At 36.6% G+C, this 26,648-nt stretch overlaps 1 protein-coding gene across 1 annotated transcript; it reads left to right on the top strand.

The window, feature by feature from the left end:
• The first annotated feature begins 5,519 nt into the window (after nt 1-5,519).
• On the top strand, nt 5,520-25,439 carry IL13RA2 (interleukin 13 receptor subunit alpha 2). The gene is made up of 9 exons (XM_052663837.1): nt 5,520-5,640; nt 11,266-11,417; nt 12,471-12,624; nt 13,626-13,746; nt 17,715-17,899; nt 19,260-19,402; nt 20,869-21,013; nt 24,571-24,686; nt 25,407-25,439. The coding sequence occupies exons 1-9, from the start codon at nt 5,547-5,549 to the stop codon at nt 25,437-25,439; spliced, it is 1,143 nt and encodes a 380-aa protein (XP_052519797.1). The 5' UTR covers nt 5,520-5,546.
• Nucleotides 25,440-26,648: the final 1,209 nt, after the last annotated feature.

The following is a 26,648-nucleotide window of genomic DNA, read 5'->3' as shown; positions in this document are numbered from 1 at the left end:
TAAGTCTGAATTTGGCAATAAGAAGTTCATGATCTGAGCCACAGTCAGCTCCTGGTCTTGTTTATGCTGACTGTATAGAGCTTCTCCATCTTTGGCTGCAAAGAATATAATCAATCTGATTTCAGTGTTGACCATCTGGTGATGTCCATGTGTAGAGTCTTCTCTTGTGTTTTGGAAGATGGTGTTTTCTATGACCAGTGCGTTCTCTTGGCAAAACTCTGTTAGTCTTTGCCCTGCTTCATTCCGTATCCCAAGGCCAAATTTGCCTGTTACTCCAGGTATTTCTTAACTTCCTACTTTTGCATTCCAGTCCCCTATAATGCAAAGGATGTCTTCTTTGGGTGTTAGTTCTAAAAGGTCTTGTAGGTCTTCATAGAACCGTTCAACTTCAGCTTCTTCAGCATTACTGGTTGGGGCATAGACTTGGATTACTGTGATATTGAATGGTTTGCCTTGGAAATGAACAGAGATCATTCTGTCTGGAAAAGGTCAGTTTTCATTTGAATCTCAAAGAAAGGCAATGCCAAAGAATGCTCAAACTACCACACAATTGCACTCATCTCACATGCTAGTAAAGTAATGCTCAAAATTCTCCAAGCCAGCCTTCAACAATACGTGAATCGTGAACTTCCAGATGTTCAAGCTGGTTTTAGAAAAGGCAGAGGAACCAGAGATCAAATTGCCAACATCCGCTGGATCATGGAAAAAGGAAGAGAGTTCTAGACAAACATCTATTTCTGCTTTATTGACTATGCCAAAGCCTTTGACTGTGTGGATCACAATAAACTGTGGAAAATTCTTCAAGAGATGGAAATACCAGACCACCTTACTTGCCTCCTGAGAAATCTGTATGCAGCTCAGAAAGCAACAGTTAGAACTGGACATGGAACAACAGACTGGTTCCAAATAGGAAAAGGAGTACGTCAAGGCTGTATATTGTCACCCTGTTTATTTAACTTATATGCAGAGTATATCATGAGAAACGCTTGGCTAGAAGAAGCACAAGCTGGAATCAAGATTGCCGGGAGAAATATCAATAACCTCAGATATAGAGATGATACCACCCTTATGGCAGAAAGTGAAGAGGAACTAAAAGCCTCTTGATGAAAGTGAAAGAGGAGAGTGAAAAAGTTGGCTTAAAGCTCAACATTCAGAAAACGAAGATCATGGCATCCGGTCCCATCACTTCATGGGAAATAGATGGGGAAACAGTGGAAACATTGTCAGACTTTATTTTGGGGGGCTCCAAAATCACTGCAGATGGTGATTGCAGCCATGAAATTAAAAGAAGCTTACTCCTTGGAAGAAAAGCTATGACCAACCTAGATAGTATATTCAAAAGCAGAGACATTACTTTGCCAACAAAAGTCCGTCTAGTCAAGGCTATGGTTTTTTTCAGTGGTCATGTATGGATGTGAAAATTGGACAGTGAAGAAAGCTGAACACCGAAGAATTGATGCTTTTGAACTGTGGTGCTGGAGAAGACTCTTGAGAGTCCCTTGGACTGCAAGGAGATCCAACCAGTCCATTCTGAAGGAGATCAGTCCTGGGTGTTCTTTGGAAGGACTGATGCTGAAGCTGAAACTCCAATACTTTGGCCACCTCATGCAAAGAGTTGACTCATTGGAAAAGACTCTGATGCTGGGAGGGATTGGGGGCAGGAGGAGAAGGGGACAACAGAGGATGAGATGGCTGGATGGCATCACTGACTCGGTGGACATGAGTTTGGGTGAACTCCCGGAGTTGGTAATGGACAGGGAGGCCTGGCATGCTGCAATTCACGGGGTCACAAAGAATCGGACACGACTGAGTGACTGAACTGAACTGAAAGCACATTAGTGGTTGAGGCAGGGCTGAAATCCATTTTGATATTGGTATTATTTTGTTTGTATTATAACAAGCTCCTTGGCCATATATCTGTTGGTTTATTCAAAAATTAGTCAGTCCTGTCAGCTTTTACAATACTGTGCTGTGATTCTATATTTGCTTTAGATGGCTTTTAGCCCCCCCTTTAAACTCCCCTATCTTGTGACTTATAGAATCTGTGTCCTGGCCCCCTGGCTGTTTCAGGAAAGCCTATTTTTATTCAGTGTGCTTGATTGTCAGACAGGAAGGAAAGTATTAAAGATTCAATAAATGTCTCTAAGTTGGAAAGGGGGAAAAGGGGGGCTATGATAATTACTTATGATAATCCATTTCTTGAGAAACAATGTTATTGGTAAGTACCTGGAGTTTCTCCAGTAATGCAAGAATTGTTCCTGCCAACACTTAGAACAAAGAGTTTATCTAGCATGGCTTTCAAGAGGTGGGGAAGGGAGGCTGAAACCAGGAACTAGCTTTAGGCTTGCCTTCCCAAAGATGATTCTTAGTGGAAAACTGTCTGAGCAACAGTGTTGTGTAAAACTGGGTGGACAGAAACAAGAAGTTGTTTGCCACATTGATCTTAGGTCTGGAACCTCTCTAGTGTAGTGGTTATCAAGGTGTCTGACACTAGGCTCTCTAGGTTCAAATCCAAGCTTCACCACTTATGGCCTGTAGTAACTTGTAGGAAGTTGTTTAATTTCTTCTCTTCTCAGTTTCTGGTTTTTAACATGGGAATAAAAATAGTGCATACATCCAAGGCTGACTGAGTATTAAATGAGATTATACATATAAAGGGCTTAGCACAGGCCAGTGCCTGAAATGCTGGGAATGCTGAATCAATAGTAGGAGATATTTTTATCATTATTATAGATGTTATGATTCATCACTTGCACCTTGCCTCTTCAGACAAGATTTACCTGGAATAGTATTTGGCAAAAAAAAAGCACAATCAAAGTTTGTTGAATTATTACTCTGCTAAAAATGTCATGATGATAAAACTGTGTGGTGGGGTTGATGGTTTGGGTGGCAACTGTAGGTTTAGGAAAGTTTGCAGGGAGACTTCTGGAAAGATAGGTGCAGGATAGACTTCTTATAACAAGAAAATTTATTTAGTCAAGAAAGGGCTCAAGAGAACTGTTTTTCAGTCCTAGCTCTACTCCCCATAAGTTGTGTAAGCTAGGATGACTCACTTTCCTCTTTGGGTATTTCCTCATTTTAAAAAATAAAATGACCAGATAAGTGATTGTTAACTGTGGGCTGGGAGTGGGGAGTATATCTGAAACTGTTTCAAATTTTGTATCTCTGCATTTCTATCCCCCATCTTTCATTTGCCTTCAGATCCCTTGTGAAAAACTCTGTCCTTCTGCTAACTATTGGAGAAGGAAATGGCAACTCACTCCAGTACTTTTGCCTGGGAAATCCCATGGACAGAGGAGCGTGGTAGGCTACAGTACATGGGGTCGCAAAGAGTCTGACATGACTCAGTAACATCACTTTCACTTTTATGCTAACTCCCTCATTGCACTAGTGACAGTCTTGTAACCCAGAAGCTGAGGAAAGAATTGTCTTCACGTTCACTTGGGTAAGAAAGTCTAGGTGGGACACTAAGTGTTATTCAGGAATTCCTTTTGTGGATTTCTAGATAATTGATTCAGGAAGCCAGCTAGCCTATTTCCTATTTTTGCTTAAATGTGTTTAACTGATCCAGGAAATGCTATTTGATGGTCTGAGTTTAATTTCAATACCCTATAAATAGAATAGAAGCAAGTTATTTTTAACTCTTTATTTAGCTTTTATGCTGTACATGACCAGGGGCTAATAAAATATTTAAGGAGAGATTGATAGTAGGGCAAGCATGATTGTCTTCATCCTTATAGGTAATATGAAAGAATTGGTTTGTCAGACCTATTGCCTTGGATCCAAAAGTAACCAGTCTTTTTAATCTCAATCTGTAAGAGCATCTCTATGGCAGAAATGTGGCCTTCTGTTCACCAAACCCACTTATTACTTACACATGCCTTAGAAGGCAGCAATGGGCTGGTGATGGGGATGAAGGAATTGTGTAGAGAGATTCATTGGACCTCAGTAAGAGGAATGTCATCCCTTTACAATTGTATGAGACATAGAAAAAGAAATAGCATGGTGTTGCTTCAGCCTGGCTAGCTAACTTAAGGAAGACTTAAATGCTAGAGTCCCAAGGGAAAAGCTTTCATAATACTGAGCCAAACATGTGGGATCCAGCATATTAGGGTGGAAGGGCACTAGACTGGGAATTACATCTCTGTTCTACTTCCAGCTTTGTTACTAATTTACTAACTTACTGTGTAATCTTGGGCAAGTCTGAGTTTTACTTCCCAATATATAAAGGAGGATTGGACTAGCATTGCCTCCAATATACTTGCTGGCTCTAACTGTCTGATTCCAAGATTCCATTATGTAATAATTGAAGCCTAGCAACATGAGAACATTACAACTGGAGCAGGTAAGACTGAGAGGGTGGGGCAGGGAAAAGGGTCTGTCCTGCATAATTAACTTAAGTAGGAGAAAAGAAAGGCAGTCTCTGACTGTTGGGGTAATTGACTTTTAATCCTTCCTGTGAAATTGTTGCTTTTAAGAATATAGACTGAAAGAGAAGTGTAGAACTGGAAGTAATGCTTTTTCATGGAAAGGAGAGTATTTTTTGATTGAATAGATGTGTGGAGACATGAATCCTTTTAGTTTTGATCATAAAACCAGTATTCTTCTATGGAAAAAAATTATTAAATTTTATTCTGTGTCAGTAAATTGCTGTTTTAAGAGAGGTGATGAATTCAGATTTGTCCTTACTATATGTGATGTGAAATGGTTTGGAGGCAGGAAAGACTGGATAAGGAGATCCCTGATGATGAGATCCTCAGCTTAGGAAGGTGTAGTGATAATGGAGAAATTGGATGGGAGAGGGAGGGATTAAAAAACCTCAGGTTTCTGGTTTGGACAATTGGGAAGATTATGGTGTCATTTACTGATATAAGAAATACAGGGAAGAGTAGAACAGATAGGAGAGTAGATGATGAGGATTTAATGTTTATGAAGAAATGAAACAAAGTTCTGAGTTATCTGAGGCTTTGGTATATTTGCTATTGATTCTGAGATTTTATCAATATTCAGATAACTTTCAAATAATTTTTGTCTCAGAAAAGAGTGTGTGTATGTATTAGTGTGTCTTCTTGGTGGCTAGTGGAGAATATCACTATGGAGACTAATGGTATAATTCCCCCCACAAATAGATAAGAACTCTCAGGTGGGTCTGATTCAATCTTCAGGCTGAAGGCTATTTGAGGTCATCATATCTTGGTCATAGCATGTGATGTATAATGTGTGTGTGTGTGTGTGTGTGTGTGTGTGTGTGTGTGTCAAAGCCAGGGGCTGAAAGGATATGTTTGTGTCGCCTTGTTTTTGCTTTCATAAGAAGGATGAGACAAAAATCTTCTTTTCCAATTATTTTGGTTCCAAGCTTGATTTATGTTTTTTTCTGTTTAAATGGTTCTACAGGACACAGTTTTCCCAGTTCTTGGTGGAAAGCCCACAAAGAGTTCCCAACTGTAATTTTAATAACATTTAATCCATATTGAAGTATGATAATGTTAAAATTTTATCTTTTTCCTTCTTAGAGTGGAAATTTCAAGGTATTAAATCTTAGAGAAATGGCTTTCATTCATTTGGATATCAGATGTCTATATACCCTTCTTATCTGCACAGCTTTTGGCTCTACTTTGTCTTCAAATGCTGAGATAAAAGGTAAACCAAGAATGGAGTAGTTTTAAAATCAGAGATATTAACTGCCTTGTCAACCTACCATATGAAAGTGCATAAATAGATAAATTATTATTGGAAATATTTCAGGGAGCCCATACACAAAAGATACGTTCTTACTAGTCAGCCTCATGTGTAACGTAACTGATGATAATGTTTTATGGGATAAATGCCAAACTAAAATATACTTTCTATACCTTTTCATATAATCTTTTTTTCTTTTTTGGTTATTGACTTTATTTATTTTTTAATTTAAATTTATTTATTTTAATTGAAGGCTAATTACTTTACAATATTATATTGGTTTTGCCATACATCAACATGAATCTGCCACGGGTATACACGTGTTGCCCATCCTGAACCCCCCTCCCACCTCCCTCCCTGTACCATCCCTCTGAGTCATCCCAGTGCACCAGCCCCAAGCATGCAGTATCATGCATCGAACCTGGACTGCTGATTCGTTTCATATATGATATTATACATGTTTCAATGCCATTCTCCCAAATCATCCCACCCTCTTCCTCTCCCACAGAGTCCAAAACACTGTTCTATATATCTGTGTCTCTCTTGCTGTCTTGCATACAGGGTTATCTTACCATCTTTCTAAATTTCATATATATGTGTTAGTATACTGTATTGGTGTTTTTCTTTCTGGCTTACTTCACTCTGTATAATCAGCTCCAGTTTCATCCATCTCATTAGAACTGATTCAAATGTATTCTTTTTAATGGCTAAGTAATACTCCATTGTGTATATGTACCACAGCTTTCTTATCCATTCGTCTGCTGATGGACATCTAGGTTGTTTCCATGTCCTGGCTATTATAAACAGTGCCACAATGAACATTGGGGTACATGTGTCTCTTTCAGTTCTGGTTTCCTCAGTGTGTATGCCCAGCAGTGGGATTTCTGGGTCATAAGGCAGTTCTATTTCCAGGTTTTTAAGGAATCTCCACACTGTTCTCCATGGTGGCTCTACTAGTCTGCATTCCCACCAACAGTGTAAGAGGGTTCCCTCCTCTCCACACCCTCTCCAGCATTTACTGCTTGTAGACTTTTGGATCACAGCCATTCTGACTGGTGTGAAATGGTACCTCATTGTGGTTTTGATTTGCATTTTTCTGATAGTGAGTGATGTTGAGCATCTTTTCATGTGTTTGTTAGCCATCTGTATGTCTTCTTTGGAGAAAATGCCTGTTTAGTTCTTTGGCCCATTTTTTGATTGGGTCGTTTATTTTTCTGGAATTGAGCTGCAGGATTTGCTTGTATATTTTTGGATTAGTTCTTTGTCAGTTGCTTCATTTGCTATTATTTTCTCCCATTCTGAAGGCTGTCTTTTCACCTTGCTTATAGTTTCCTTTGTTGTGCAGAAGCTTTTAAGTTTAATTAGGTCCCATTTGTTTATTTTTGCTTTTATTTCCAGTATTCTGGGAGGTGGGTCATAGAGGATCTTGCTGTGATTTATGTTGGAGAGTGTTTTGCCTATGTTTTCCTCTAGGAGTTGTACAGTTTCTGGTCTTACATTTAGATCTTTAATCCATTTTGAGTTTATTTTTGTGTATGGTGTTAGGAAGTGTTTTAGTTTCATTCTTTTACAAGTGGTTGACCAGTTTTCCCAGCATCACTTGTTAAAGGGATTGTCTTTTCTCCACTGTATATTCTTGCCTCCTTTGTCAAAGATAAGGTGTCCATAGGTGTGTGGATTTATCTCTGGGTTTTCTATTTTGTTCTATTTATCTGTATTTCTGTGTTTGTGCCACTACCATACTGTCTTGATGACTGGCTTTGTAGTAGAGCCTGAAGTCAGGCAGGTTGATTCCTCCAGTTCCATTCTTCTTTCTCAAGGTTGCTTTGGCTATTCGAGGTTTTTTGTATTTCACAAATTGTGAAATTATTTGTTCTAGCTCTGTGAAAAATACCGTTGGTAGCTTGATAGGGATTACTTTGAATCTGTAGATTGCTTTGAGTAGTATACTCATTTTCACTATATTGATTCTTCTGATCCATGAACATGGTATATTTCTCCATCTATTAGTGTCCTCTTTGATTTCTTTCACCAGTGTTTTATAGTTTTCTATATAGGTCTTTAGTTTCTTTAGGTAGATATATTCCTATTTTATTCTTTTCATTGCAATGGTGAATGAAATTGTTTCCTTAATTTCTCTTTCTATTTTCTCATTATTAGTGTATAGGAATGCAAGGGATTTCTGTGTGTTGATTTTATATCCTGCAAATTTATTGTATTCATTGATTAGCTCTAGTAATTTTCTGGTGGAGTCTTTAGGGTTTTCTATGTAGAGGATCATGTCATCTGCAAGCAGTGAGAGTTTTACTTCTTCTTTTCCAATTTGGATTCCTTTTAGTTATTTTTCTGCTCTGATTGCTGTGGCCAAACTTCCAAAATTATGTTGAATAGTAATGGTGAAAGTGGGCACCCTTGTCTTGTTCCTGCCTTTAGGGGAAATGCTTTCAATTTTTCACCATTGAGGATAATTTTTGCTGTGGGTTTGTCATATGTGGCTTTTATTATGTTGAGGTATGTTCCTTCTATTCCTGCTTTCTGGAGAGTTTTTATCATAAATGGATGTTGAATTTTGTCAAAGGCTTTCTCTGCATCTATTGAGATAATCATATGGCTTTTATTTTTTAATTTGCTAGTGTGGTGTATTACATGGATTGATTTGCGGATACTGAAGAATCCTTGCATCCCTGAGATAAAGCCCACTTGGTCATGGTGTATGATCTTTTTAATGTGTTGTTGGATTCTGATTGCTAGAATTTTGTTAAGGATTTTTGCGTCTGTGTTCATCAGTGATATTGGCCTGTAGTTTTATTTTTTTGTGGCATCTTTGTCAGGTTTTGGTATTAGGGTGATGGTGGCCTCATAGAATGAGTTTGGAAGTTTACCTTCCTCTGCAACTTTCTGGAAGAGTTTGAATAGGATAGATGTTAGCTCTTCTCCAAATTTTTGGTAGAATTCAGCTGTGAAGCTGTCTAGACCTGGGCTTTTGTTTGCTGGAAAATTTCTGATTACAGTTTCAATTTCTGTGCTTGTGATGGGTCTGTTAAGATTTTCTATTTCTTCTTGGTTCACTTTTGGAAAGTTATATTTTTCTAAGAATGTGTCCATTCCTTCCAAGATGTCCATTTTATTGGCATATAATTGCTGATAGTAGTCGCTTATGATCCTTTGTATTTTTGTGTTGTCTGTTGTGATCTCTCCAATTTCATTTCTAATTTTATTGATTTCATTTTTCTCCCTTTGTTTCTTGATGAGTCTGGCTAATGTTTTGTCAATTTTATTTATCCTCTCAAAGAACCAGCTTTTGGCTTTGTTGATTTTTGCTTATGGTCTCTTTTGTTTCTTTTGCATTTATTTCTGCCCTAATTTTCATATAATCTTTTCTAAAAAAGAGGCTATTTACCGAAAACCTCATTGTCTGGTACCCAATTAACTGAAAACATTCCTTAATTACTCAGTTCAGTTCAGTCACTCAGTTGTGTCTGGTTCTTTGAGACACCCGGCTTCCCTGTCCATCACCAACTCCTGGAGCTTGCTCAGACTCATGTCCATTGACATTGATGCCATCCAACCATCTCATCCTCTGTCGTCCCCTTCTCCTCCCACTTACAATCTTTCCCAGCATTGGGGTCTTTTCCAATGAGTCAGTTCTTTGCATCAGGTGGCCAAAGTATTGGAGTTTCAGCTTCAGCATCAGTCCTTCCAATGAATATTCAGAACTGATTTCCTTTAGAATGGATTGGTTGGATCTCCTTGCAGTCCAAGGGACTCTCAAGAGTCTTCTCCAACACCACAGTTCCAAAGCATCAATTCTTTCTCACTCAGCTTTCTTTATAGTCCAACTCTCGCATCCATATATGACTACTGGAAAAACCATAGCTACCTTAACTTTTAAGACAATTAAATAAGTTTTAAAAATACATAAGTTTAAAATGAATTTTAAAAATCATTACACAATTATTAAGTCATGTCTAATGAACTTTTCATTGCAGAAGATAATTAGAAAAATGTATTTAACAAAAATTTCTAATCATGAGTTGAAACAATAGGATTGTCATTTCATCTTCAACAGAGACCTTCTTTATTTGGTTCATGGGGCTCTCATTTCAAATCATTATTTTTGGCATCATTTATTTCTGTTGATTTTTTTTTACTTTTCTCAATAAGTAATATGAAGTAAAGTATTAAAATGAAAAGCAGAGCAGAAATGAGAAGAAATTATTAGCAGAAAGGCAACATGAGGGCAGTACTGTGTACTAGATTTGCTAGTAGGTTTAGTAAGTTTATGGGACTTCCCTTTTAGTTCAGACAGTACAGAATCTGCCTACAATGTAGTAGGCCCAGGTTTGATCCCTGGGTCCAGAAAGTCCCCTGGAGAAGGGTGTGGCTACCCACTCCAGTATTCTTGCCTCAAGAATTCCATGGACAGAGGAGCCTAGCGGACTACAGTCCGTGGAGTTGCAAGAGTTGGACATGACTGAGTGACTAACACTTAGTACATTTATAGAATAATTTGTTAATTTTTATTGCTTTCTAAATCAACAGATGAAGGAGCCATTGCCTCCCGCTGCCCCCTCCCTTGAAATAAAATAAGTTGTTTCCTGTCACTCAGCTGCCTGCCACTTTTTTTTGAGTCCTTCCAAAAAATGGCTCAGGTTTGCATATTCTATAAATAGCTCTGAGCTTTAGTTAACCAGAGGATTCAATTATCTTGAATGGACCAACAAAATTGGCCTGTTCCCCTAATTCTTAAGGCGCTTAGCCAGAGTAGTCATATTTTATATTTTCTATCCCTTTTTGTGTGTGCCATATTTTATATTTTCTGTCCCTTTGTATGTGTGTGCCATGTATGTTATGATGTTATACATATAGTAAACACTAGATTAATACTGTATGATTCTTGCTATGAGAGAGATTTATGTAATAAAATGTTCCTACCCAAGACCAAATTGTGGTCTATATGACTGCAGAGATAACTCCATGTTGAATTTCTTATTTCTATGAAAACAATACCTAGATAGGCTAAGTCACATTTACATATGCAATTTCTTAAAGAAGGGACAACTATGTAATAGTAATCTAGATTTTTAAAAACAGCTTTTCTGAGATTTAATTCACAAGACATAAAACTTATAATTTTAAAGCATAATGTATACTTGTTTTTAGTATATTCACAAAGTTGTATAACAGCCACAATTATACAATTCCAGAATAGTTACATCACCCCCAAAAGAAATTTCATATCCATTCAGTAGTTACATCCCATTCGCCCCTCCCTCCAGCACCTGGCAACCACTAATTGATTTTCTGTCTCTATGAATTTACCTATTCCAATATCTCACATAAATGAAATCATGTAATATGTGGGCTTCTTTTACTTAGAGTAAGGTTTTCAAGGTTCATTCATGTTCTAGCATATATCAGTATTTTATTCTTTCTTATGGCTGGATAATATTCCATTTTATGAATATATCATAGTTTATTTTTTTCATTCATCAGTTGATGGACATATGAAAGTAATCTAGATTTAGAAATCTTTGTCATAAAATACAGGATAAAAATTAAAATATTCTATTGATTTTATTTCAGTTAATCCTCCTCAGGATTTTGAAATAGTGGACCCTGGATATTTAGGTTATCTCTATTTGCAATGGCAACCTCCAGTGTCTCTGGATAATTTTAATAAATGCATTGTAGAATATGAATTAAAATATCGAAATGTTGACAGTGAAAACTGGAGGGTAAGTAAAGCATGCACTTAAGATACTAGAGTGCTTATTAGTTTTCTTGTGATTCCTGATGTCAGTGTCTGCTCTTGTTTCTCAATATCTCTTGTATCTCAATAGCTATTATTAAGATATAAGTTGCATGCCTGCTGCTGTCTCCTGTGCATCCTGCAATGTCTGTTTTCACCCCAACCACTATTAAGACTACCATTGGAAGTACAGGAAAGGAAAATCTGATCTCATGGAATATGGACTTATAGAGTACTTATACATTTTACCATATTTCAGAGTTACTTAAATCCTGTGTATGGGTCTTACATATGCTACCGGATGATGTGAGCTTTTTCTTTGTAGGAATTAAGCCTTATTTTTCTTTGTACTCACCCTACGGAACACAGCATGGTTCTTTGCATATATTGTAGTAAGTGCTCAGTGAAAGTTTATTGAATTATTAACTATTTATATAGTCAACAAGCATGTTCTTTCAAATATTTTGATTGTACAAGGAATTCTGTTATCTTCTTAATTCAGCTAGGTAGTTTCAAAGAACGATTAAAATCAAACATTCATTGAGCAACTTTTTTCTGCCAGCTACTTCACTGGCTAGGTATCAGGAATAGAAGGATAAATGATATATGATTTTAGTCCTTCAGATAGTCACACTTTGTCTGGCTTCCTCCAGTTACCACCAAGATTGTATATGATTCCTATTTCATATGATTTTTGAAAGGTGATAAATTGTCATGTAATAGGCATATGGTACATGAAAATTATCCCTTGAGCTATAAGTTGGTTATAGCTCAAGTTCCTGCCACAGAGCCTTTTTTGTCTTCCAGAATTTATTTTGAATGAGGTGTTAAGATTCAAATGATCTCATCAAATGAAGTAATATGCAGAAGGTGAACTCTGCCAAAAATATATCTGGGACATTTTATCAGATAATCATCTGGAATTTCTTAGCTATTGAAGACTCTCCAGAGTATTAATGACTTTTTAGTCTTAATAATGTGGCTTATGATACCATTATTGTTTCTAAGCTTGACTTTGTCTCATCTTTTTATCAAACAGACGATCATCACTAAGAATCTACTTTACAAAGATGGGTTTGATCTTAACAAAGGTGTTGAAGCAAAGATACACGCACTTCTGCCAAGGCAATGCACAAATGGATCAGAAGTTCAAAGTTCATGGTCAGAAGCTACTTACTGGATATCATCACAAGGTTAAAACAAAGCTCTCTTTTCATAGTTAATACTGTTAGAAAAATCTATATGGGAAATAAGTTCTTTAAAACTTATACAGAAGATTATACGTATAGTTGAGAATGTGGCACAAAATAGAATCCTTCTGAGGAGTGGGTGACTGGTGTTTTGAATTCTTTTTTTTTTAATTTTTATTTTTACTTTATTTTACTTTACAATACTGTATTGGTTTTGCCATACATTGACATGAATCTGCCATGGGTGTACATGAGTTCCCAATCCTGAACCCCCCTCCCACCTCCCACCCCATATCACCTCTCCGGATCATCCCCGTGCACCAGACCCAAGCATCCTGTATCCTGTATCGAACATAGACTGGCAGTTTGTTTCTTACATGATAGTATACATGTTTCAGTGCCATTCTCCCAAATCATCCCACCCTCTCCTTCTCCCTCAAAAGTCCCAAAGTCCGTTATATACATCTGTGTCTCTTTTGCTGTCTCGCATACAGGGTTATCATTACCATCTTTCTAAATTCCATATATATGTGTTAGTATACTGTATTGGTGTTTTTCTTTCTGGGTTTTGAATTCTTTAAATTAGAAAACATATGTGGCAAAACCTGCATTTTATTTCATGCATACATGCTCAGTCATGTGCAACTCTTTGTGGCCCCATAGACTATAGCCCTTATTAGGTTAATATAGATCCCAGTTTTGAGCTCATATCAGTGAATATACATGCAACTATGCAGCTGCTCAGAGCATCCTAGAATTATTAATTTGGCACTTCTGCATATGCTTACACTAGTACCAATAAATGAGCCCTCAAAAGTTTTTGATTTTGCATGTTCCACTTAAAGTGAAGTGATTTCCAACAACTTCCTTTGGGGATTTTCCTGATTATGTTGACTGCTAAATGAAGTGGAGAGGTCAAAGGAAATGAAATAAAATTGCTTAGTGATTTCCCAAGTGATTCATTACCATGTCTTTCAAGCATTCACAGTTTATTCATTTCTTAGGAAATCTGGACACTAAAATTCAGGATATGGATTGTGTATATTACAACTGGCAATATTTACTCTGCTCTTGGAAACCTGGCATGGGTGCCCACTTGGATAGCAACTACAGCTTATATTACTGGTAAGTATTTTATGATAAGAATTCCATATCCAGAAGATATCTATCAAAATTAATCCACAGTATTAGTAACTGTATTTTCATTAGGGCTTCCCAGGTAGCTCAGATGGTAAAGAATATACCTGCAATGCAAGAGACCTGGGTTCAATCCCTGGGTTGGGAAGACCCCCTGGGGAAGGGAATGGCAACCCACTCCAGTATTCCTGCCTGGAGAATTCCATGGACAGAGAAGCCTGGAGGGCTACAGTCCTTGGAGTCGCAAAGTGTAGGACAGGACTGAGCAACTAGCACATACATACGTACCTAATTCAAACTTTAAAAAATACAAACAAGGCAAACAAAACAAATACTTGGGCCTCTAGATGGGCTTCCCTGGTAGCTCAGCTAGTAAAGAATCCTCCTGCCATGTGGGAGACCCAGGTTCGATCCCTGGGTTGGGAAGATCCCTTGGAGAAGGGGATGGCTACCCACTTCAGTATTCTGGCCTGGAGAAGTCCATGAACTGTATAGTCCATGCAGTCACAAAGAGTTGAACACGACTGAGAGAATTTCATTTTCATTAAACTGAATTCATTACACTTTTTCAGAGTTGGATTTATGACGAAGTTTATTTACAATTATTTAGGGTTTTCAATGGGAATAAGTAGGTTTAGGCTGTAGCTACTAGAAGGCACTCTATGGGTGATATAAGGAATGCAATCATTGTTTCTGTACTGAGTTAAATTTTGCATCTTCTAGATAGATGGAATTATAACCTAAAAAGTTCTGACATATTTCATATTCTTGCTTTTTAAAAAACCATGTAGCTATTAAAACCAGATCCTTTTTCTGACTTCCCTGCCTTTGTTAACTCTCACTAAGGGTTTAAAATGTTGTCACTGCTTTTAATACACCATTTAGGTTTGTTGTAGCTTTTCTTCCAAGAAACAAGCATCTTTTAATTTCATAGCCACTTTGCCAACAATCATATAGTCAAAGCTATAGTTTATCCAGTAGTCATGTACAGATGTGAGAGTTGGACCATGAAGAAGGCTAAGCGCCAAAGAATTGACACTTTCAAACTGTGGTGCTAGAGAAGACTCTTGAGAGTCCCTTGAACAGCAAGGAGATCAAACCAGTCAATCCTAAAGGAAATCAACTCTGAATATTCATTGGAAGGACTGATGCAGAAGCTGAAGCCCCAATACTTTGGCTACTTGATGTGAAGAGCCAACTTATTGGAAAAGACTCTGATTCTGGGAAAGGTTGAGGACAGGAGGAGAAGAGGGCAACAGAGGAGTTACTTGGATGGCATCATTGACTCAATGGACAAGAGTTTGAACAAATTCTGGGAAATAGTAAAGGACAGGGAAACCTTGCAGTCCATGAGTTTACAAAGAGTCGGATATGACTTAGCAAAATATTTGGCATAAAGTGAATTCAGTGGAGTCCATATATTTGTACCAGTACCATATCAGCTGCTAGGCTGATATTTTGGCTGCTTTTATAGATAAAGTAAATTTTGCATTACAGGTTATTTAGGAAAATAAATAGGGAATTTATTCCTTTGGAAATTAGTAGGGAAATCCCCCCTAATTCCCGTTAGCTTTATTACTGGAAAGAGGTTAAATTTCAATGATACAACAACATATCTTATCTAGGAGAATGGAAAACTATATATTTACTTGCCGAACAGCTCTTCTTTCTCTTTTTGAGCCCCTGTTGGCTTTTTTTAAAATTAAAGACGCTTACTCCTTGGAAGGAAAGTTATGACCAACCTAGATAGCATATTCAAAAGCAGAGACATTACTTTGCCAACAAAGGTCAAAGGTCCGTCTAGTCAAGCCTATGGTTTTTCCAGTAGTCATGTATGGATGTGAGAGTTGGACTGTGAAGAAAGCTGAGCACCAAGAAATTGATGCTTTTGAACTGTGGTGTTGGAGAAGACTCTTGAGAGTCCCGTGGACTGCAAGGAGATGCAACCAGTCCATTCTAAAGGAGATTAGCCCTGGATGTTCTTTGGAAGGACTGATGCTAAAGCTGAAACTCCAGTACTTTGGCCACCTCATGTGAAGTGTTGACTCATTGGAAAAGACTCTGATGCTGGGAGGGATTGGGGGCAGGAGGAAAAGGGGACACCAGAAGATGAAATGACTGGATGACATCACTGGCTCGATGGACATGAGTTTGGGTGAACTCCGGGAGATGGTGATGGACAGGGAGGCCTGGCGTGCTGCAATTCACGGGTTGGCAAAGAGTCGGACACAACTGAGCGACTGAACTGACTGGCTTTTTTGGGATTTATCCCTATGTGTATTATGTTCTCAGAGGATTTTCACTCATTTTATTAAACATAACAATATTTTATGTCTGCTTTTATTTTTAAAATGTTTTAATTAAATTTTCTCTTTAATTTTTATATTTTATTTACTTTGAAATTTAATTTTTATTTTATATTAGAATATAGTTGATTTACAATGTTGTTAGTTTCAAGTGTACAGCAAAGTGGTTCAATTATACATATACATATATCTATTCTTTTTCAGTTTCTTTTCCCACATAGGTTATTATAGAATATTGAGTAGTCTCCTGTGCTATACAGTAGGTCTTTATTGATTACCTATTTTGTATATAATATTGTGTCTATTTTAATCCAAACTCCTAATTTACCCCACCACCACCTTTCCCCTTTAGTAACCATGTTTGTTTTTGAAGTCTGTGAGACTGTTTCTGTTTTGTAAATAAGTTCATTTGTATCATTTTTAATATTTAGATATGTGATATCATGTGATATTTTTATTTCTCTTTCTGATTTAGTTCATTTGTATGATAATATCTAGGTCCATCCATGTTGTTGCAGATAGCATGATCTCATTTATTTTTATGGCTAAGTAGTATTCCATTTTGTATATTTACCACATCTACTTTATCCATTCATCTATCAATGGACATTTAGATTGCTTCCATGTCTTGGCTACTGTAAACAGTGCCACTACGAATATTGAGATGCATGTATCTTTCCTAGTTAGTTTTCTCCAGCTTTATGCCCAGGAGTGGGATTGTTGGATCGTATAGTAGTTTTATTTTTAGTTTTTTAAGGAACCTCCATACTGTTCTTTGTAGTGGTTATACCAATTTATATTCCCACCGACAGTGTAGGAGGGCTCCTTTTACTTCACACCTGCTCCAGCATTATTTTTCTTTCTTTTTTTTCCATTGAAGTGAGGTTGACTTACAGTGTTGCTCCAATCTCTGCTGTACAGCAAAATGACTCAGTTATATACATATATACATTCTTTTCCATTGTGGTTTATCACAGGATATTGAATATAGTTCCCTGTATTATACATTAAGAGCTTGCTGTTTATCCATCCTAAATGTAATAGTTAGCATCTACCAACCCCATTTCCAGCATTGATTGTCTGTAGACTTGTTGATGAAGGCCATTCTGACTGGTGTGAGGTGACTCCTCATTGTAGTTTTGATTTGCATTTCTCTAATAATTACTGATGTTGAACATCTTTTCCTGTGCTTCTTGGCCACCTTGTAAATCTGCTTTTAAATCTGCTTTCTTCTAGTAAATTCTTCAGTACTGTATTTTAAAAAGCAGTACCATTCAGGATTATCAATATAAATCAATATAAATTGATTTATCAATATAAATCCCATGTTTTCCTAATAGGAATCACCACAATCCTATTGGTGAATCAACATAACCTAAGTATATGAGTAAGAATTCTTGCCTTATATCTTAGATTTTATAAAGATTCCCACCAGATTGTAAGCTCTGTAAAATAATGGCCTATGTCTACTTTTCTTACTGTTGTACCCCTAGCACTTTTCATAGGATCTGGCACATAGTTGGTATTCGGTAAATATTGTATGTTATTAAATGATTTTTATTTACCTGGTATTTTAAAATAATTGAAACTGAGCACCATACTACTAGAAGATATTGATAAACACAATTCTTACCACACTTCTTTTTATAGGTATGAGAGCTTGGACCATGCGTTAGAGTGTATTGATTATATCCAGGCTAAAGGAAAAAATATTGGATGCAGATTTCCCTACTTGGAGTCATCAGACTATAAAGATTTCTACATCTGTGTTAATGGATCATCAGAATCCCAATTAATCAGACCCAGCTATTTCATTTTTCAGCTTCAAAATATAGGTGAGGTAAACAACTTCAAAATGTTTCTAGTTTAGACCATTTACAACCGACCACGTGGAAGAGAAGAGGTAGATAAATAGATATCTACTGGAATGTAGGCTTCCCTGGTGGCTCAGAGGATAAAGCATCTACCTGCAATGCACGAGACCTGGGTTCGATCCCTGGGTTGGGAAGATCCCTGGAGAAGGAAATGGCAACCCACTCCAGTATTCTTGCCTGGAGAATCCCATGGACAGAGGAGCCTGGTGGGCTACAGTCCATGGGGTCACAAAGAGTCGGACATGACTGAGCGGCTTCACACACTGGAATGCAAAGCCAGAAAACTGGAGGCCAACAGAGTACAAGGAAGAACTAATTAAATATAAAAGTATGGAAGATAAGGAATTGAATGAGTATAAAGGATAGTGTTCATTTAGAATTCATAATTTGTTTCCCAGCTTCAGAGTTTGTCTTCTATAAAGTATTTTTGTCTAATGTTAATAATAGAATAATTATGGAATCACTCATTCCCAATGCTCAAAAGGCCCTGGGAATATGTTGGATATTGTCTGAGTCTGTGTTCTCATTTCTAACAGTTACAAGAATGACAGATTCTAGAGCCAGCCATAAATTTTTAATTTATTACATTCTAGCTATATGACTTTGGGTGAGTTACTCTTAATATGTTTCAATTTCCTTTTCAGTAAAATGAAGATAATAGAGGACCACCTCATAGATTTATTGTGAGACATGAATGAGTTTATGATGTAACATTCCTGGTTTACTTCCTGACACATCATAAGCTCTAAATAAGAATTAGCTATTAATAAAAATAAAAATACTAGTAGTAATTTGTTGTGGTAGTTGTTTCTAATGCCATGAAATGCAAAAATGACTGTAATGATTTGGATCCTCTAGCTTTTCTCTTGGACTTACATATTTGTCAATATGTGGCTTAACAAAAAATCAGTTTCCCAAATAACCAAGTTTCTTAAACTGATCTTGGTTAGCAAGTGGCTTTGATTTTAATTCACATTGGGGCTTCCCTTGTAGCTCAGTCAGTAAAGGATCTGCCTGCAGTGCAGGAGACCTGGGTTCGATCCCTGGGTTGGGAAGATCCCCTGGAGAAGGAAATGGCAACCCACTTCAGTATCCTTGCCTGGAAATCTCATGGACAGAGGAGCCTGGTGGGCTGCAGTCCATGGGGTCTTAAAGAGTCAGACACGACTGAGCAACTAACGCTCACTTACTTATAGAGAATAGTCTTGAGCCATCTGATTTATCCTGGATGCTTCTGTTAATAGGTGCCCCTAGCTTTTGATAAAGACTACTGCTAAACTTCAATAACTTTCATGTTGAAATTGTTTCCTTTTGTTTTCAGTTAAACCTTTGCCACCAGACTACCTTAGTCTTACTATGAAGAATTCAGAAGTCAACCTGAAATGGAGCATTCCCAGAGGACCTATTCCAGCAAAATGTCTAATTTATGAAATTGAGTTCACAGAAGATGATACTGCCTGGGTGGTATGGACATTGCATTTATTTGGGAAAATCGTAAACACAGCCTTTTAAATAAAATAGTAAACATAAGAACCAAAGTCAGTTGCTATTCACATGAGGATGGAACATGACATGCACCTTAGTTTAACTTTCAGAAAACCAAACAATCTTGTGGACAAAAGAAAGATGCTTGTAGTCTGAAAGTATAATCAGCTAATTATACCAACTTTAAAGCTACATAGGTCCTTAGAGATAACCTAATCACTTGTTTCCAAGTTGTTATATATTAATTTTATTCATTGGTTTCCAGCTTAGGGAGTGGTGGAGACAAGTGTGTGAACCACTAGTTCTAATCAATTCATTTCACATACAGATGAAAAAACTGATTTTTCTAATTGAAAAAAATAGATTTACAAGTCCCAAGGAAGTGAATGACTTACAATAAAATTATGTAGCTAGAATGAGAATCCCGATCTTATTCCCAGTCTACTTTAATTTACATTACATTATGCTAGCTCACAAGAAAAGTTACAACAAATGTTGTTTTGGATGAGAAACACTCTTCGGCTCTTTTAAATGCAAAATTGAAGTAATCATGAAGTGATTTTTTTTTTTCTTTTGAGATCATCCAGCTGTGTGTATTCTCATATCGGAAGGGGTGGTTTCATGTTAGGCCCTGAGCACTGTTATACTGGTCTTATGATTAAACAAAATAAGAATAAGGGAAAAAAAGAAGCTTTGTGTGTATGAACTTTACAGTATCCATAGAAACAACCTTCACATGATGACTCTTTTTGCTAACTCAGTATATGTAGCACTTTCTAATTTATGGGGCTTTATAGTGTGGCTCAGACGGTAAAGCATCTGTCTACAATGTGGGAGACCTGGGTTCGATCCCTGGGTCAGGAAGATCCCCTGGAGAAGGAAATGGCAACCCACTCCAGTACTATTGCCTGGAAAATCCCATGGACAGAGGAGCCTGGTACGCTACAGCCCATGGGGTCGCAAAGAGTTGGACACTATACTGGTCTTATGATTAAACAAAATAAGAATAAGGGAAAAAAAGAAGCTTTGTGTGTATGAACTTTACAGTATCCATAGAAACAACCTTCACATGATGACTCTTTTTGCTAACTCAGTATATGTAGCATTTTCTAATTTATGGAATCTGGACAATTTGAAACTAATCCAAAATGGGAGTCATAAGCACCAAAACTACCTAGGAATTTTGCCCTGTCATATATGCCCTTTACTACCAGTAATCCATTATCACTACAGGAAAAATGTTAGATATAAATAAGGAAGAAAGAATGAAAAGTAAAACACCATACAGCGATGGCCACTGTTAGGATACTGGTATATACCTTTCTAGGCATTTGATGCATTTATTTCATGTAACAAAACTCACTTTAAAAATGACAAATCAAATAGAGTATGGCTAGCTGCAGTTAGATCAAATAATGACATCTTATTTTATTCTTGGCTTTCAGACTACCACAATTGAAAATGAAATATACATCACAAGAACATCAAATGAAAGTCTCCAATTATGCTTTTTAGTAAGAAGCAAAATGAATATTTATTGTGCAGATGATGGAATATGGAGTGAGTGGAGTGATGAACAGTGCTGGAAAGGTATGGGATAAAAGAACAGTAGAGTATTTCTAGCACTGTTTGAGGAAGAAGATGCCTTATTGGATGTCATAGGTCACTGCAATTCAGTGACACAGGTTATCAATATCATAGGGCCAATCCTTCTTCACCATTTTTTTTTTACTGAGGTATAGTTCCTTGAGATATAAGTTACAGGTGTACAATGTAGTGATTCACAATTTAAAAGGCTTTACTCCATTTAAAGTTATTATAAAATATTGGCTATATTACCTATTTTTATAGACGTCTATAATATTAATTGGGCTGTATCTTTTCCACACTGCTAGGTTTAATAAATTCTGTTTGATTCTTCCTACTTTCATTTGATAAGCTAATTTTACCTGTTTTGCTTTGATTTTGCTAGTGGATTACCTTCCAATGGTAGTCTTAGCTCCAAAATTTGGTGGTACTATTCTTGAGTTTCTTATATACTTACCAGATGTTAACCAAATCTGTATTAGTACCAATTGGAGTTGCAATAGTACATTTACTCCGAAGTTTTACTTACAAGCATATATGTATTTTATCAGACCCTTGGGTATATTATGTGTCTTCTTTATATGGTTTTGAAAAATTATATGCTCATTATTCAAGATTTTTATAGTCTATGCCGCTTCCCCACTGAAATTCAAATGAATCCATTTAAATGTTAGAAAGAGGGAACAATCATAAAATGTGTTGATATAGTTATTGAAGAAAATGTATTTTAAAAAGAACAGTAACTAAACTATTTGCTCTTTGCTAGCAAAATTAATTTTCTCTCAGTGTATTTTGTAATTATGGAAGTCCAAATGCTCTTGCAGATAGTCTATAAACAGAAAAGATAAATTAGCAAGCACCTCAATTGAACATAGATTTATAGGAAATCTAATGCTCGGTTTTAGCTAGTTTAAGTTGTCTTAAAGTTGACTTTATTCAGAGTCTTGTTATAGTTCAGTTATCAACATTCTTGTTTTTCTGTCAGAAGAGAGAATGTACTAGTGTTTTTGTGGGGAAGACAATTTTTATCAATATTTTCCTATGCTTTTGATTTTCAAGAGAACAGAAATCTTAAACAAGACACTTGTTTTCGAGTGTCTGGTATCATGCTTAATGAATATTTTTCTGATTAATATGTTATCATTAGTAAAATGTACATTCTGTTTACTTCCAACACTGATTTAAAGTGACTTATGGTAAAAGATATATTTCAGTTAAATATGTTTGGGATTGACATGTACACACTATAATTAAAATGGATAACCAACAAGGACCTACTATATAGCATAGGGAACTCTGCTGAATACTCTGTAATAACCTAAATGGGAAAAGAATTTGAAAAAGAATATATATATAGCCCACCAGGCTCCTCTGTCCATGGGATTCTCCAGGTAAGAATACTGGAGTGGGTTGCTATTTCCTTCTCCAGGGGATCTTCCTGACCCAGGGATCAAACCCAGGTCTCCCACATTACAGGCAGACACTTTAACCTCTGAGCCACCAGGGAAGCCCTATAGGGCTGCAAAGAGTCAGACAGGACTGAGTGACTTTCACTTTCACTTTCATTAGTCAAGGCAATGTTTAAAGAAGACGTGATTTTCATTTTTAACATCCTTTTATATATTTTACATATAATCTTTTTAAAAGTTGGAGTATAATTGATGTACAATGAAGTTTTTTTGTTTGTTTTTGTTTTTTAAACTTTTTGTATGTAATCTTAACCATTTTTAAAAAAAATTTTATTTTTACTTTATTTTGCTTTACAATACTGTATTGGTTTTGCCATACATTGACATGAATCAGCCACGGGTGTACATGAGTTCCCAATCCTGAACCCCCCTCCCACCTCCCACCCCATATCATCCCTCTGGATCATCCCTGTGCACCAGCCCCAGGCATCCTGTATCCTGTATCGAACATAGACTGATGATTCATTTCTTACATGATAGTATACATGTTTCAATGCCATTCTCCCAAATCATCCCACCCTCTCCCTCTCCCTCAGAGTCTAAAAGTCCATTCTATACATCTGTGTCTCTTTTGCTGTTAACCATGTTTTTGATGACAGATTTCTTTTGCCCTGATGGCTATCTCTTAATAAGTTTGAGATTAGAAACAAAGACTTTTGAGGTGCATGTGGTCTTATTTCTTTTGTACATTTCTTATTGGATGTTTTAAGTTATAGAAAAATAGCACAGTAATCTTTTGAAAATGACTATCTTATTCAGGATTTACTCTGAAACTTCACAAAAAAAAAAGCCTGTTTCTTGCTGTTAATTTTGCATGCCAGAAGCTCATATCATTAGTCATTTCTCTGGATTATATCCTTGCAATTCTTAACTGGGCCTATGAATTTGGTAATTTTCTAATAGAAAATAAGATCCTAAATGAATAAGACACCAAGAAAAAAGTGGGGCTGGAGATAGTTTTGAGTATAGATATAGGCCTAAGATTCAAAATGTTCCATAGTATTTCAAAAATGTGGGGGATACTGGTTTTGGAAGGACAAACCTTGTATACATTTTCAGTTTGTCTAGTGATTGCTCATTTCTTGCTATGCAGTGAAGGTGTCAGTTACTCAGTTGTGTCTGACTCTTTGTGACCCCATGGACTGTAGCCCACCAGGCTCCTCTGTCCATGGAATTCTTTAGGCAAGAATACTGGAGTGGATTGCCATTTCTTTCTCCAGAGGATCTTCCAAACCCAGGGATCAAACATGGCTCTCCCTCATTGCAGGCAGACACTTTACCTCCTGAGCCACCAGGGAAGCCCTTGCTATGCAGAAGAACTATTAAAATTTCATCCCTAAAAAAAAAAAAAAAAAGATAAGAAAAAGCTCATTTCTTTAGTCTCCAGAATGTAAGACAATTTCAAAAACATGACTTTTAAAGACTAGGTCCCTTATTCGCACTGAGACTTACTGAAGACCAACTTTCACTCACTACTGCATTGTATGATATAAACATTTGACTTATTGAGGGTTAAGAGATACATATGGTATGTTTATCTAATCACTCTGTTAATATTTTACCGCTGTGTTATTGTGAAAAATTCACAAGAACAAATTTGAAACAAAATCATGTAATAAAATAAGAATGGGGCGGGGTGGGGGTGGGGGGGAGGAATTCCCTGGTGGTCTAATGGCTAAGACTCTGTGCAGGGGGGCCTAGGTTCTAACTCCAGTCAGGTAGCTAGATCCCACATGCCTCAACTTAGAGTTTGAATGCTGAAACTAAAGATCTTGTATACCACAACTAAGATCTGGCACAGCCAAAAAAATAAATATTTAAAAAAGAAAATAGAATGGGGCTTCAGGTAGTTATATCTCTAAGCAAAATGAAGAGCTGTCACAGTCTAGTAAAGTAGTTGTTCTATTAAAAAAAAAAGTTCAGGAATGAAAGGAATCCAGACTCAAACATCACTTACTGGGAGATAATGGCAGAAGTTTCCAAGTTTAACTCCGTTCTTCTCCATTTACAAGTTTATTTATAAAATAATTCCGTTTTCAAAATAATTGTACACATCTAACCCTTCCCCTTTTTTTGTGATTTTAATCCTAGGTGACATATGGAAGGAAATCTTACTATTTTTCTTGGTACCGTTTGTTCTTGTCTCATTATTTGTTTTGGTAGTTACTTGTATACTTTTATATAAGCAAAGAAATTTATTGAAAATGGTAAGTTGTATAGCATTATCATGTTTAGTCTGAGCTAATAGATAAAGAGTATTTTGCTTTAGAACTGATGAACCTACATTTTATAACTGCCTGTACACTGTGAATGTACAATGATGTTGTGTAGACTATGATGATGTCTTAAGAATGAACAGTAATTTAAAATATTAACCCTAAAAGCTACATATTGGGGTGGACTTGCTTTTGATGATATAGAAGAATAATGCTTTAGAACATGAAACAATACCTTTAGATTAGGGAAAACATGAGAATTACAGGCGAAAAGCAAGATGAGGAAAAGGAAAGACTGACCTAAAATGTACGCAGCCTGATATATATTACTAGTGTGCCACAAGTGAAAGATCGCAAAAATTTTAAAAATCTTGGTGTGTAACCTCCGAGAGCTCACACTCCAGTTCTGCTAGCCGTATAGTAGAATCTATACAAAAAACAACCTGCATTATGAGCTGATTTTAGCTATTTGAGTTATACAGACAATGCTATCGATCGACCACTATATCTTTGGTGAGCTTTAAGAAGGAAATGTGACTGAGAGAAAAAATACCATAATGCCAAATCTTTTAAAGATAAAAGAAATGTAAATGTGCATGAAATGTTATTCCCCGCTGAATGATTTTTTTTTCTATTTCTGAGTTATTAATCTAAGTGAAATAGTTTGTGTTATTAATGACTGTTAATAATGGAGCTCTTTCTTAATTTCAGGTTTTTCATACCAAAAAAAGAAGACCTTTCTAATCAAGATTCACTCTGTTGACTCAATAAATCCCAATCTTATGGCTAAATGTTAGATATGAGTCTTATCAAACTGAATTTTTTCCTAAATGTTGAATAAATTTTATTTTGAAAACATTGTTGTCTTTAAATAGGCGCTTGATTATTAAAATCCTCAATTAGTAAGGAATTTTATGGATTCTATTAACAGATTTTTTTTTTCTTATTAAGACACAAAGTTCAGAGACTTCCTTGGCAGTCAAGTCGTTATGACTCTGCTCTTCCACTGCAGGATTCTATCCCTAGTCAGGGAACTAAGATCCCTCATGTTGGGTGGTGAGGTCAAAAACAAAAACAAAGTTCAACCAATTAAACTGAAGATCTAATTGCCTTTATTAGGTGATTCATGAATCAGACTGCATCCTACCTAGCAACTAGAAGGGTACTCTGAGGGGTTGTACAAAACAGAAGGTTTTTATAGAAAGAAGGATAGGGCAAGGAAGTTACTAGCAAAAGAAAAAAGGATTATTTTTAGGCCAACACATCTTCTTTTTTGAGGGGGGAAGGGAAAGGAAGGAGTTTTAGCATGCAGATTTCCTTTTCTTCTCTGAGGGGATATAGAGAGCCCATGTAGCAGATGACCTCATTGGTGCTGACCAGAAAATTCCAGACTGGTTGATTAAGATTACGTTTCTGGTGAAGGTCAAAACTGCAATTAGGTTAGTTGTTTAATCTACATTTGCTATCATGGGCTTTAGCACAAGTTGTGCCATTTTGGGCCTGTGATTTTCTCTGTAACATTTCCTCAATCCAAGATGAGAATGTTACATATAGAAAAGTCAAGGGATGAGTCAGAATCTAATCTGTGATGTCTGTAAAACAATGTGATTTTGAGAATGGCACTGAGTCATAGAGATATTGTCAAATATGGAATATGAGATTCTAATTTTTTTATTAATTGCACTTGGGATGAAAGTATTCACCATGAATGAGGTTGTTTGGCTTTAAAATAAGCTGTGGAGAGGATAAATAAGAAGCAAGAAAATTTAAATACATTCATAGTCTAAATGTGTGCTTCCCATTTCATGAAAAGGTGAGAAGCATGCAGTGCTTCAAGTCAGTTCAGTTCAGGCACTCAGTCATGTCTTACTGTGACCCTAGGGAAGGCAGCACGCCAGGCTTCCCTGTCCATCACCAACACCCTGGGCTTGCTCAGACTCATGTCCATTGAGT

The sequence above is a fragment of the Budorcas taxicolor genome, chromosome X (assembly GCF_023091745.1).
Source record: "Budorcas taxicolor isolate Tak-1 chromosome X, Takin1.1, whole genome shotgun sequence".
In the NCBI taxonomy this organism is placed as follows: Eukaryota; Metazoa; Chordata; class Mammalia; order Artiodactyla; family Bovidae; genus Budorcas; species Budorcas taxicolor.
Note: the sequence above shows the minus strand (reverse complement) of the source record. Positions and strands in the feature narration are given on the sequence as shown.

Bases quoted from the DNA above. Each gene is read 5' to 3' on its own strand.
- IL13RA2 (XM_052663837.1), top strand. From the start codon at position 5,547: ATGGCTTTCATTCATTTGGATATCAGATGTCTATATACCCTTCTTATC. The intron at 5,641-11,265 runs GTAAACCAAGAA...ATTTTATTTCAG, and splicing joins TTCAAATGCTGAGATAAAAG to TTAATCCTCCTCAGGATTTT. The intron at 19,403-20,868 runs GTATGGACATTG...CTTGGCTTTCAG, and splicing joins AAGATGATACTGCCTGGGTG to ACTACCACAATTGAAAATGA.